Source organism: Pomacea canaliculata, linkage group LG1 (assembly GCF_003073045.1).
Source record: "Pomacea canaliculata isolate SZHN2017 linkage group LG1, ASM307304v1, whole genome shotgun sequence".
Taxonomy (NCBI): Eukaryota; Metazoa; Mollusca; class Gastropoda; order Architaenioglossa; family Ampullariidae; genus Pomacea; species Pomacea canaliculata.
The window spans coordinates 40,317,622-40,328,915 of record NC_037590.1 but is presented as its reverse complement, the minus strand read 5'-3'; the positions used below and the strand labels follow the sequence as shown (position 1 = coordinate 40,328,915).

The 11,294-nt window shown below is 36.6% G+C and overlaps 2 protein-coding genes across 2 annotated transcripts; one reads left to right on the top strand and one right to left on the bottom strand.

Moving 5' to 3' along the window:
• Window positions 1-444: 444 nt before the first annotated feature.
• LOC112567833 (coiled-coil domain-containing protein 175-like) lies at window positions 445-6,041 on the bottom strand. The gene is made up of 7 exons (XM_025244672.1): window positions 5,864-6,041; window positions 5,311-5,364; window positions 4,171-4,225; window positions 3,584-3,728; window positions 3,097-3,176; window positions 2,153-2,329; window positions 445-1,606 (listed from the first exon to the last, which is right to left on the bottom strand). The coding sequence occupies exons 1-7, from the start codon at window positions 5,977-5,979 to the stop codon at window positions 1,352-1,354; spliced, it is 882 nt and encodes a 293-aa protein (XP_025100457.1). The 5' UTR covers window positions 5,980-6,041; the 3' UTR covers window positions 445-1,351.
• Window positions 6,042-6,226: 185 nt separating this feature from the next.
• LOC112574431 (U7 snRNA-associated Sm-like protein LSm11) lies at window positions 6,227-10,136 on the top strand. The gene is made up of 4 exons (XM_025255507.1): window positions 6,227-6,811; window positions 7,325-7,464; window positions 8,537-8,590; window positions 8,828-10,136. Exons 1-4 carry the CDS (start codon window positions 6,232-6,234, stop codon window positions 9,281-9,283), a joined length of 1,230 nt encoding a protein of 409 aa, XP_025111292.1. The 5' UTR covers window positions 6,227-6,231; the 3' UTR covers window positions 9,284-10,136.
• The last annotated feature ends 1,158 nt before the right edge of the window (window positions 10,137-11,294 follow it).

Below are 11,294 nucleotides of genomic sequence, written 5' to 3'. Positions count from 1 at the left end.
AAAATGGTTGCCCATCATAACCTTTAAGAAGTGAGAACAAGGTCAACCATCTGAAAATCCTCAATGTTTACCTGAGAGTGTATCCCATTGATCTTGGCATTGGTATTTACTTTAAGTATTTGGCTCAAAAATTGTTTTAATGTGCCATGGCAGTACATAGAGTCGATGAAGGTAAGCTTGCACTGGATTACAGGGACAAGGAAGGCTTATGGGGGCCCCAGCAGAGAGAACACACAAATGTTGATCTTATGTTCATGGCAGGAAATCTGAAGCAATTGCCTATCAAATGCCTGCATCTTCCCTGTCAGTCTGTCTTATCTATACATTAAGCTGGACAATGCAAGTGATTTCTGCCTTTATGCATGTATATGTTTGGATGGGTATTGTGCAAGTGTTTGTGTGTGCCAATGTTTCCACGCATGCACAAAGTATGTAAGAGCAAACAAAACCACTTGCCTTTTATTGTCAGGAAATTGAAGTACAAAATTAAGAGGACTATATTCAAGCTAATGAATCATGATCAAGTCTATGCACAGACTGCATAATGTTAACTGAGCAGAGCTAATGATGAAAGTTTATTAATAATCATTATATGTCCTAACAGACTCCTTTGAAGCCTATACATTATAACTCAGAAAGAAGAAAGATAAACCAGTGATGAGATCCTTGCACTATGGATGTAGCTCTTGCCTTCAAATAGTTCCAAATTTTGCTTAGTTCCTGAGAGATGACTTGCTTGAGTTTGTTTCTGATGAAGCAGAAACTTTGTGACTTTTAAAGTTTTCCTTTAAAGGAGTTAATATAAAGGCATATGCATACAACAAGAATGTGGATGGTGAATTGTATCAGGATTAATGTTTGCATGCAGCTGACATATCAATGCGAAGTCGACAAAAAAGAAAAAAGGCAAATGTTCATGCATAAAAGAATGCATAAGATATGAATATACAAAGGTGTGTGAATGCACTTATATATATATATACACTTCCACAAACAAGTGCACATGCATGCAGTCACAGCCTATCTCACTGTCTTATTTGCAAGAGCCTTTGAACATATTAATAATCTATAACAAAGCAAGAATTTTCTGCAGTTTCCACATTTCAGAGTATGAAAAACACTGACGAATGAATCAATAAAGCTTGTATGCAAAGCTTTAAGTAGTAGAAGCATGTCACAATCATGAATAAATGTTGCTGATAATAGAAAATAACCGTGTATGTATAACCTTTGTTGGGTGTGTACGAGTCCATACTTCTGGGGAGTTTGTGCAGAGTGTATGTGTGACAGATGACATCACGAATATCCTGAAATCGTTATGCTGCATAACTGTATGCTTAAAATTCATAGATTACTCCAAATCTTCTTGATGATCTTCAAGAATTTCAACTTGTTTGTATGACTTCTGTTGCCGCTTTTCACGCAGCTTTCTAAGATCATTAGCATAGGTTTGCTCATGTTGCAATTTTCTTCTCTGGTCTTCCAGTTTTTTTTGATGCTGAGTGAGGGATCTTGTGGTCTGAATCAGCATAAGTAGTTCCTGCCTCAAAGCCCTGTTTTCCAGCTTAATGCGGTTGGTGTGATCTGTCAGGCACTGAAATGCTTCCTAGTAGCAGAAAACAAAACCCTATTTTAAGGTGGAAAAAATGAACAGAATCTAGGGACATGCTACATTAAATGAAAAAAGTGATAACAATGGGGTGAATTTTGAAGATCAAAATAGCCAAGGCACTATTGGCATCTTATACGTATTTTTTTGGCAAATATTTGTGGAAGGCTTCTCCACACATGAAATATATGTACTTGATTGATTGATTGATTGATTGATTGATTGATTGATTGATTGATTCTTTGTTTTCTTTTTGTTCACGTCATGGGGGGAAAAAACCCATATGGTGAGTCTACTTCAGGTGAGAGATGTGGTTATTTTCTCGAGTTCCTCCTTGGTGTGATATGGCTTGGATGTCAGAGTGGTGATAGTTGGAAAATTGCATATAAATTTCATAAACCTCTCAGACCTCTATTGCCATTATAAAAGCAATCCATTTTTTTGTTGGTAATGGGTGAGGGTGGACATGTGAGACAAATCTGATGAGTTTATGACAAAATGTAGTAATCATATAACATGTCAAAATAATCAAAACAGCCAGACCTTATTAGCCTTTTTCTCCAAAGTCTGGATGCGAAAATCTGAATCTTCTAGAAACTCTCGCTTCTGCTGAAGAAAGTCTGACTTCATGTTCCGTATGGCATTAGTGTGATGTGCTCGCATCTCTTTCACCTGCTTCTCCAGGTCTCGAATCTTTGTCTGCAGCTCAGTTTGAAGGTTCTGTTTGGAAAGAACTAATAATAAAGGCATGATTCGTGTAGCACATACTCATGCCCGTAAGGAGCATGCTCTTAGTACTTGTGAACAGAATGTGACATGGACAACATATAAAGGAATGGAAGGATAAACAACAGTACTGAGGACTAATATAAGACAAATACAGAAAACGCAAAAAGGAATCGGGTAACAAGAACTAAGAGTGTTATGAGTCAATAGAGGAAGATGAGTTGAGAAGTAGCAATAAATGGAAAAAAGGGAGGGGTGGAAAAAGGAATAGCATTCTGTGGACTGTTGTTAGGAGTAGTGCTCAAGGAAGAGATGTCTTTTCAGTGCACATTTAAACGATTTAATGGCAGATAGGTGGCAGATATGAAAGGGGAGAGAGTTCCATTGTTTTACTGCACGGTAACTAAAAATTCTGTGACCTTATGTTGTTCTGGTGACAGGAATGAAATGATTTATATGAAACATTCCTCATAGATATCCTCATACAAATAAACATGAGACAAAAACTACATCATAATTGTATCTTTTCTTCAGAATAAGCTAAATGCTGCATATATGTTCAATTCAATTCAATTCAATTCAATACAACTTTATTCATCCACAAGGGCAATTATATATATATATGTGCTGACGTTACAAGTATAAAATCAATAGACAAATGAACTTGAATGATTTTAGCATGGCTTCAAAATTCTATTGGCCTTTTACTGAGGAAAATATGCAGAAGATAAAAAAAAATATAGCACCATGATTTTTCCTACCTGGTATTCTTGTAGGTCATTTAACTCTTGTATGGTTTTCTCTAGCATATGTTGCTTTTCCAGCAGCACAGTCTCCAGTGCTGCAAGAAAGATCTCATTTCTTTTTACGAATATCCGAATAAAGATGTAGCTTTATTGAAGAGTCTATTACAGAGCAATACAAACTGAAAACTGCTCGTGAATAAAATCTGAAAACTGCTTCAGACTAAAACTGTCTATGAAATAAAAAAATGTCTATATTATTTGCAAGTTTGTAGTACTTTTGTGATCATATTTATTGTGGATTTCAATATGCTGGGCTGGAATTATTTCATGAAAACCTTTTTAAAAATCAATTTTGCATCTTTTGCAAGCAGGATATGCTCCACCATTTACCATATATGGTGTTTTAGTTAGTCATGTACTTTCAGAGCTTTTCCCTTTAAAAATCTGTGTGACTCTTTAAACAGAAAACCTCGCAAATCAGCAAGTGGCACATTTGAATTACCTCTTTTTTTATCATCAAATTCTTCTTCCATGATTTGGCGCTCAAGTGATATGTTTTCAATCTCTTGCTTGTTATGGTCACTGAGAGTGATTATAGTTGTCTGGCGCTTATTGGTCTTCTTTTCAATGTAGGTCATATATTCATGCTAGAAATAAGGACACAGAAAGAGACATATATATAAAACCATTATATTTTGCTTTGAGCATGCATATTAAATTATTTCCCATATAAAAAGATAATCTTATATCACTAGTACAATACTTATCCTGATTTTTGTTTTTTTGGGGGGGGGGATTGAGCAGGGGGCACAGGTGAGGCCACATGCTGTTAATAAGGGTACTTCCTGAGAAAGCACAGATGAGCAGTCTTATTCCATTACTGTTTTCAAAATGTCTTTCTGTGTTGTTAATAAAATCATTTCAAAATTAGACAATTCTGTACCAAAAAATAAATAAAACCCAGATCATCATTAACCCTCCTAACTTCATTTCAATGTCTTGTAACCCCCTTACATATGGATATGTGATACTCAGTACAACAAAGAGAATACATGTTAAACATGAGATGGAAATAATAATGGCACATACACTTTCGATGCGTATTTTTTGTGCTTCTTGCTGCAACCATTCATTTTCCTTTCGTCTAAGTCTGATAAGGGTGACAATGTTTCATTGTGGGTTTTTTTAACCTTTAAAGAACCTTTCATAAAGCTCTAAGGTCTCCTTTGATATGCACTAGAATCTGCTGATAATATCACATAAGACCTAGCACTGTCATTATATTTTGATCATGAATGTTTTTATTACAATAAGTTTGATAGCTAAGGACTTTATGAGATTGAACCTATAACTCATTCATTCCACAAGCTGTTCACTTGATAAACTCTACTGGCTGTGATCTTGTACTAGCCTGAGGTGGCTTGCGTTATATCTTTTCTCTCTTTCTCAGTGCTCAACTCAGAATGAACATGTATACATATATTTATTTACACACACATATCAGTCTTCTGGTGTGCTTTATGGTTCAAGGTCTTTACTCCATACAGTCTCGTCTCTGATTCCTCTACTGGCTTCCGCCTACTGTATCTTTCTCCCCAGACAGGGTCAAGGTCCTCCATCTAGACTTTCTATTAATAGCCATTTTTCTAGGATCTGGGGTCACCAACTGTATCTGCTGTTGTTGGGAATATGTGTGTGTGTGGGAATGAAACACTGTTTCAACATGTACATTTATATTATCTCTTTTATATCATGCATATGTATATTTTATTGTTAGTATGAGCACTATCTTGAATTGCCTCTGGGGATTAATAAAGTATTATATTTTTGAACTGACAGTAAAGCATACAAGAAATTTAAGTGTCAGCAAACAGATGACCCTATGATGCACGAAGTGCATGGATGAAGAAATGAGGAATGAATAGGTATATGCATGTTTTGCCATCAATCCCTACTTTCCCAAACCAGCCAAACTTCCAACCCTGTTCTAAAAGCAGTCATGTGCATCATCTTAATTACGATTAAATCTATTTCAAAATATTTGAGTGTTCAAAAGGTACCTTTAGGCTCCTAAGACATCATTTAGACATTTTTCATCCTTTTCTACAACTCATTTTGAAAGAGATCTGTTTGATCCAAACAAAACTATCACCACCAGCTTTTCTAACATAGGATATAAATTGCACGTGATTTTCCATAAAGAAAAATATTTTGCTCTGTAAAGGATACAATTCCTCCACCCTGTTTTTGGAATCCTCAAGCTCTTTTGTTACTTTTGCAAGCCTGAAGAAACGAAAATTATATATAATCATATGTCAACAAAGGACAGCACAGTCATCATATAAGGAAAATTAAAGATATGTTTGGATATTATCTGAATAGCTAGCTGATACTTAGGAATTTTTTGGGGGAGAATTTTCAAACTTCAGCTGGCTTTATAAGTTGTTAATACATGAGGCATATTTAATCACTCCAGCTTAAGCTTAAATAAATAATTTTATAATTTATTCCCATAAATTATAATTAATAAATTATGAAAAGTGTGCCATATGTAAAAAATAATAAAAATGTTTTAACTACCTCGATCTGCAGTCCTCCCCTACCCCATATGTTATAATTTGATCATGTACCTGTCATATTTTGAAAAAATGGCTTGTTATTTCAGAAATAAAACCAGTAATATAATAATTTTACAGCTATTACTATCTCTTCTAAACATGTTTAATAGGTATATAAATGTGAAGTGTTAACGTCACAGATTAGAATGAAACATCATAGCTACTCATTCTGTAGCATTTTTTCCTTTTCCGTTGGTTCTGATGGTTTCTGTTCCTGAGGTGCTTTTTCTTTACCCTTTCCCTTTTTCCCTTTCTTTCCTTTCTTTCCTTTTGGTGGCATTCTGAAAGATGATGTTTCTGAGACAACGCCAGATGTCTCATCAATGGGAGGTAACTTCGGCGTCTTTGTTACCATATCAACCATATATCATAATTTAGTTTCACGATTAAGAATGATATTTTTAGCCTGTAAGAGATCTGTACTCTTAAATAAGCAGTGCACGTATTGAAAGCAAGTAATATATACGATGATAATAATAATGATGATGAGAAATATACGAAAATAGTAGACAGCTTTGTATATCTTGCCAAAATGGACGATGACAGCAACGAAGCGGGTGCTTTTAAAACGGAAAATTCAGAAGCATTGAGTTGCTTCAAAAACATCGATTTTTCTTCAGAAACCTTCAATCCTGTGGCAGCTATATATTCTAATGACGAATTTCCCGACGAAGATGTCGACATTTATGAAAATGTGGATGAGTTTCTTAGTGTTCACATACCATCTCGGAAGAAGTCATCTGCTCCTTCCTACACGATACCGTCATGTAACACGCAAATTTTAGTAGACAGCGAAACAGAAAATGCTAAAGAAAAGGAAATGGTCACAGTACATGAGGTAACGAAAAAGATAAAGCCTGTCTCCTTTCAAAGTGGTGTTGAAAAATCAGGTTCTATAAAAGTAAATAAAGGCGCGGAAAATTCACAAGAGAAAAAGAAAACTACAATTGATGATGCATCACAGACATCAATCCCAGAGACCATTATAAAACAGAGTGGCAGTCAGCAAGAAACAGTGCAGATCCAGGATTTTAAAGAAGACAAAGGACCTGTTGGTCATATTCATCGCTCTAGAAAGCAGAGAATCAATGTCATTACGCAAATGGAGAATGGTACTAAAAGAAAAAAAGCTTTGTTTTATTTTTTAATTCAGCAGCACCCATGTTCTTATTTACGTGTTTTCACAGCTAGATACGTGCAAGCAGATGTTGCACACACATTATGTACACATTAAAGGAGTTAATCAAACCTTTTCCAAAAAAATAAATTTCAGATAAGTGCTAACATGTTTCACTTAATCATTAGTCACTTGAATTCAGAAATGTAATTTTGCAGAATAACTAATAAATATTGGTAGTTTCCTTTTAATGAGGAAACTTTCATGACTGCATAAATGTATAGATGAGATTTGCTTCAGGTTTAAGGCAACTAGTCAAACATTATGTCTCTGAAAATGTTAAAGTGTTCTACTTTGGCTTATTGAGGCCAACAAACTGTAAGCTATAAGGCATGTGCACAGCAGGAAACTTTTTTTTTGTGTGAGAAATGTAAATATGTGTGATAAACATACATGGTGGAGGGAGGGGAACTGGAGACTTCTGATTAGGACCCCTTTTTATTTTCAGGTTTTCAACAAGGGCCTCTGAGTGTTCTGCGTCGCAGTGTTATGGAAAAATTAAAAGTGCATGTCTGGACACGCAGTGTTCGCAATATTCGTGGAATCTGTACTGGATTTGTTGTTGCCTTTGATAAACACATGAATATGGTAAAAGTTTAATTTTACATCTTACTTGTGTAACTAGTATGTATTTTTCCCCTTATGTGGTTGAGTGGTCCGGTGGCGCAACGGTTAGCGCCTGTCACCAATACAGTGAAGGTTGGCTGCCCAGAGTTCATTTCTCGTCTCGGGCACGCTGTTCTTTCTCTGCACCTGGCATCTGTTTACAGGGCTGGTTGCTTGCCGTAATATAGCCTTAGTTGCTGACACGGCGTAAAACACCAACCCCCCCCCCCCCCTTATGTGGTTAATTCAGAGATAAGCTAGTCATGCAAGAATAACATTCCAGTGTTTGTAAGAGACAAAGCTGACTTTATTACCTCCTCAATGTAAATGGTAATGAAAGTAGTACACTTTCTTGTTAAAGCTAGTGTTGTTACTATTCTTCCTACACTGATAAAATACACCCACTACTCCACTAGGCATGGATGGAAAGGTAATGGGGAATTTTATGGTTTAGTCTACCAACCAGGGTGCTTATACCTCTAATGATAGAATTCTCCTGAAACTTCCAGCCCTCTTTCCCTGTTGCTGTGCAGTCCTAACCAGCCCCTGTATGTGTTCTCTGTGACTGGAGAAATCCAGCCCCCTGTCAGCACAAGACCTCCCTTTAGCCTTGAGCGGTGTGAAATAGGATATTTTCTAGTGTCATCGCAATCTAGTCTTGCATTTGTAACACAACCAATCTATGGAAGTTAATGTTTTAAAGATGAATAACTCGTACATGCAGTAACGCAGTACACTTCTTGCTCTGTTATTATTGTGCACCCATTAACATCCCAGCTCTCTATCTTAGCAAGGCACTGTTCCAGAAATCGCCACTGAATGAACTCAAGAATTCTGTCCCGCAAGACACCTCTCCCTTAAAATACAAAAGTAAAAAATATCACTGTACGATAGTTGACAAAATCATACACTGGTAACATTACACATCTCAGTGGGATTCAGAATTCTCTTGGTCACTTATTGTCGCTATTTTTGCTATCATTATTGCAGCCGTCATTGTCATTGTCAGATGAAGCAAGTTTTCATGAGTAAATTTGAACATAAACTGTTGCAGGCATTAATGGACGTGGATGAGATTTATCGAAAGCCTGTTGGAAAGCACAAGAAGGTAGACACATGATTATTGTCAAGTAATAGTAAAATTAAGACCAGAAGCCAAGATGATAAAAGTAAAACATAATAATCACTAAATTAAATAAGAAAGCAAAATGTCCTGGGCAAAAAGCTGTAGGCAGGAACTGTAAGTTCTGCTTATTTCAAGAGAGTTATTATGGACTTGTGTTTTATTTATATTGGTGATTTTGTTTGACGTTTCTAGTTCTATTTTGTTACCATGTTATTTCAGGCCAACAAAAAGAAGTGCAAAGACAGTAACTCAGATTCTGGATCTGAGGAAAAGGAGGACAGATGTAAAACAGAGACAAATAGTAAAGACCCATTCTATCCAGCCACACCTTGGAAATTAGTTCAGGAAGGGCCAGCAGCAAATGACCACTCTTCGTCTTCATCTGATCTTTCACAAAACCTGCAGGGTTCCTTGCCATGTTCAGCTTTCACAAACCAATCTATGCACCACCACTTCAGGGATACTAGTAGGCTGCAGGAATCTTACAGACCATTTACTCATGGCCAAGATGTGATGGAAAATGTGTCTTCAGCATTTAGTGGAATGCATTTATTTCAGGAGAGCAAGGTGTCTAAGCTACTTGGGGTGAAGACACGAAAGCTGCTGTGCAGACATTTGAATCAAGTACTGTTGCGAGGTGATCATGTGGTAGCTGTTGCTCTGGCTGAGTTTTAAGTGAACTCCCTGGTTGGCTGTTAAACATTTATTTATGGTATTAAGTAGAGGTAAGGACAGTTTTGTAACTTCTGTATCTACTTCCTGTTTTTTCAACTATTTAAAATCACTGATTGTGAAATGCGTGAGTTTCTTTTGGCTTAGATAACATCTACTGTCATGTGACAAGACTTTCACATTTATGCTTTTAACATGTTAGATCTACATTTAACTGCTTGTTTATCCTTCTTAGGATAGTCCAGACAGTTGTTACCTCTGAAAGGTTCCATTTTTCAGAACAAGGATGAACTTAGTGTTATTTACATCATCAGTGCTAGGGTGCCAAAGCATTTCAAAATGCAGCTCCTATGCCAAGGAAAAGCCCAGTTACTGAAGGTGAAAGATTGAAGACTCAGGGAAACTTTCATATTTCAAGACTACATCATCTTCATAGGATTTGTCCTCTCAGAAGTAATTTATGAATTGAGTCAATAATATTGACAGTAATTATGTTCTTGTTTCTAGCATGCTATGCTTCTGTTTCACTGGATCCAGTTCTGGTCATGTTTTAAAATTATACATGGTATCGCCTCCATCAACACATTTAGGCATGCAAATTACCAATAATTTAAACATGAGCAGGTGAACTGCCTTTGTTCAAGGTTTTATTTTAAAGTTATGCTCATTTAAATGCATTCTTCTCTGTGTGATGTTCTCATGTTTCTTGATCTTATCCTTCTCATGGTGAGGATGCATTAAATGTTTCATTTATTTGACAAGTTTGAAGTAATAGGAGAAGAATAAATGTTGGAGTGATTGTGTTTGTTGAATACAAGATGAATTTGAAATAAAGCCACACTATAAAACATTGTGATTGACATATTGTTGTTCTCATTATGACTATCATTGTTATCATAATCTCTAACAGTCATAGGAGGGAATTTATTTTCAGACCTGCTGGACATATACAGTGCATGTGTCAGCACTATAGTGGCGTGCATTTCACAGGTAATTCCTGGCTGTAGCTTGGGAATATTGAGGATGATAAGTCTGCATGTATGAACCTGTGTGGCAGATTTCTTCTGCAAGGATAGAAAATGAAAGTGCTTCAGCATTAATGATGTGGAGACTAGTGGTAAGAGAAATTCGAAATGAGCAGTAAAAGTTTGTATTATGGAAGTGGCACCAGCAGCTAAAATTTCTTTCAACAGAGTGTGATAAGAGTGAAGAACTATTTTACAAATTAAATTTGAAATAAAATAAGCCGCAAAATAAATTTAAATGAAGGCCTAGTGAGTAAGAAAAGATCGCCAAAACAAAAGTTAGGTTTGGGAGATATAGCAATAAAGAACTAAACACGAGAATTCTTCGTCCTTCTGAGCTCCTGTCTTTCAGGCGAAATGTTAATGATCGTCAACGTTTGCACCACGGTGCGAGAACAGTGGCTTTTGCGGGAAGGATTGCATGACTCGAGTCACAAACCGCCTTTCAGAAGTCCTGAAGGGGGCCAGACCTCGTGAAAATGATTTTCCTCGGCTGTAGAGGTGGTGTTGGAAACGTCCACTGGCGTTACTGACGTGTCTAAGCCATTAATCTTCAGCCACCTTGCAGTGTGCTGCAAGCATGCAGGGTCGAGCTGCAGTTACAAGCAATCTCAAGGCTCTCTTCCCCGCCACCTTCAATCATTCCGTTCTCTCTCTCTCACACACACACATATCTTCTGTACGTTGATAACCGAAGGGTTAAACGAGGTGACGTGAATAAATGTTAGAAAGGAGGAGGAAGTGGATGTATCAAATTTTTTTCGTTTCTCTCGTGATATATACACTGTAGTCGATCTCAGATTTGTGTACAAAGTTTATAAAACTAAGATTTTCTGTTTACGTAAGAAGGGAGGGGGATAGTGATGTTAAATAATAGCGTGCAAATGCTATTCTGAGGAAAACAATGCCGAGAACACGACGAGGTGGACGAGCGGAAGGAAAAAAGAAAGAAAGAGAATATTGATGGCATTATTGAACTTGAACTGACC

What these genes read in the sequence shown, in the direction of transcription:
- LOC112567833 (XM_025244672.1), bottom strand. Translation starts at nt 5,979, where the DNA reads ATGCCACCAAAAGGAAAGAAAGGAAAGAAAGGGAAAAAGGGAAAGGGT. An exon ending in GAAAAAATGCTACAGAATGA is followed by an intron (nt 5,365 to 5,863) that starts GTAGCTATGATG and finishes TCGTTTCTTCAG; the next exon opens with GCTTGCAAAAGTAACAAAAG. An exon ending in AAAAAATACGCATCGAAAGT is followed by an intron (nt 3,729 to 4,170) that starts GTATGTGCCATT and finishes CCTTATTTCTAG; the next exon opens with CATGAATATATGACCTACAT.
- LOC112574431 (XM_025255507.1), top strand. Translation starts at nt 6,232, where the DNA reads ATGGACGATGACAGCAACGAAGCGGGTGCTTTTAAAACGGAAAATTCA. An exon ending in CATTACGCAAATGGAGAATG is followed by an intron (nt 6,812 to 7,324) that starts GTACTAAAAGAA and finishes TTTTATTTTCAG; the next exon opens with GTTTTCAACAAGGGCCTCTG. An exon ending in TTGATAAACACATGAATATG is followed by an intron (nt 7,465 to 8,536) that starts GTAAAAGTTTAA and finishes AAACTGTTGCAG; the next exon opens with GCATTAATGGACGTGGATGA.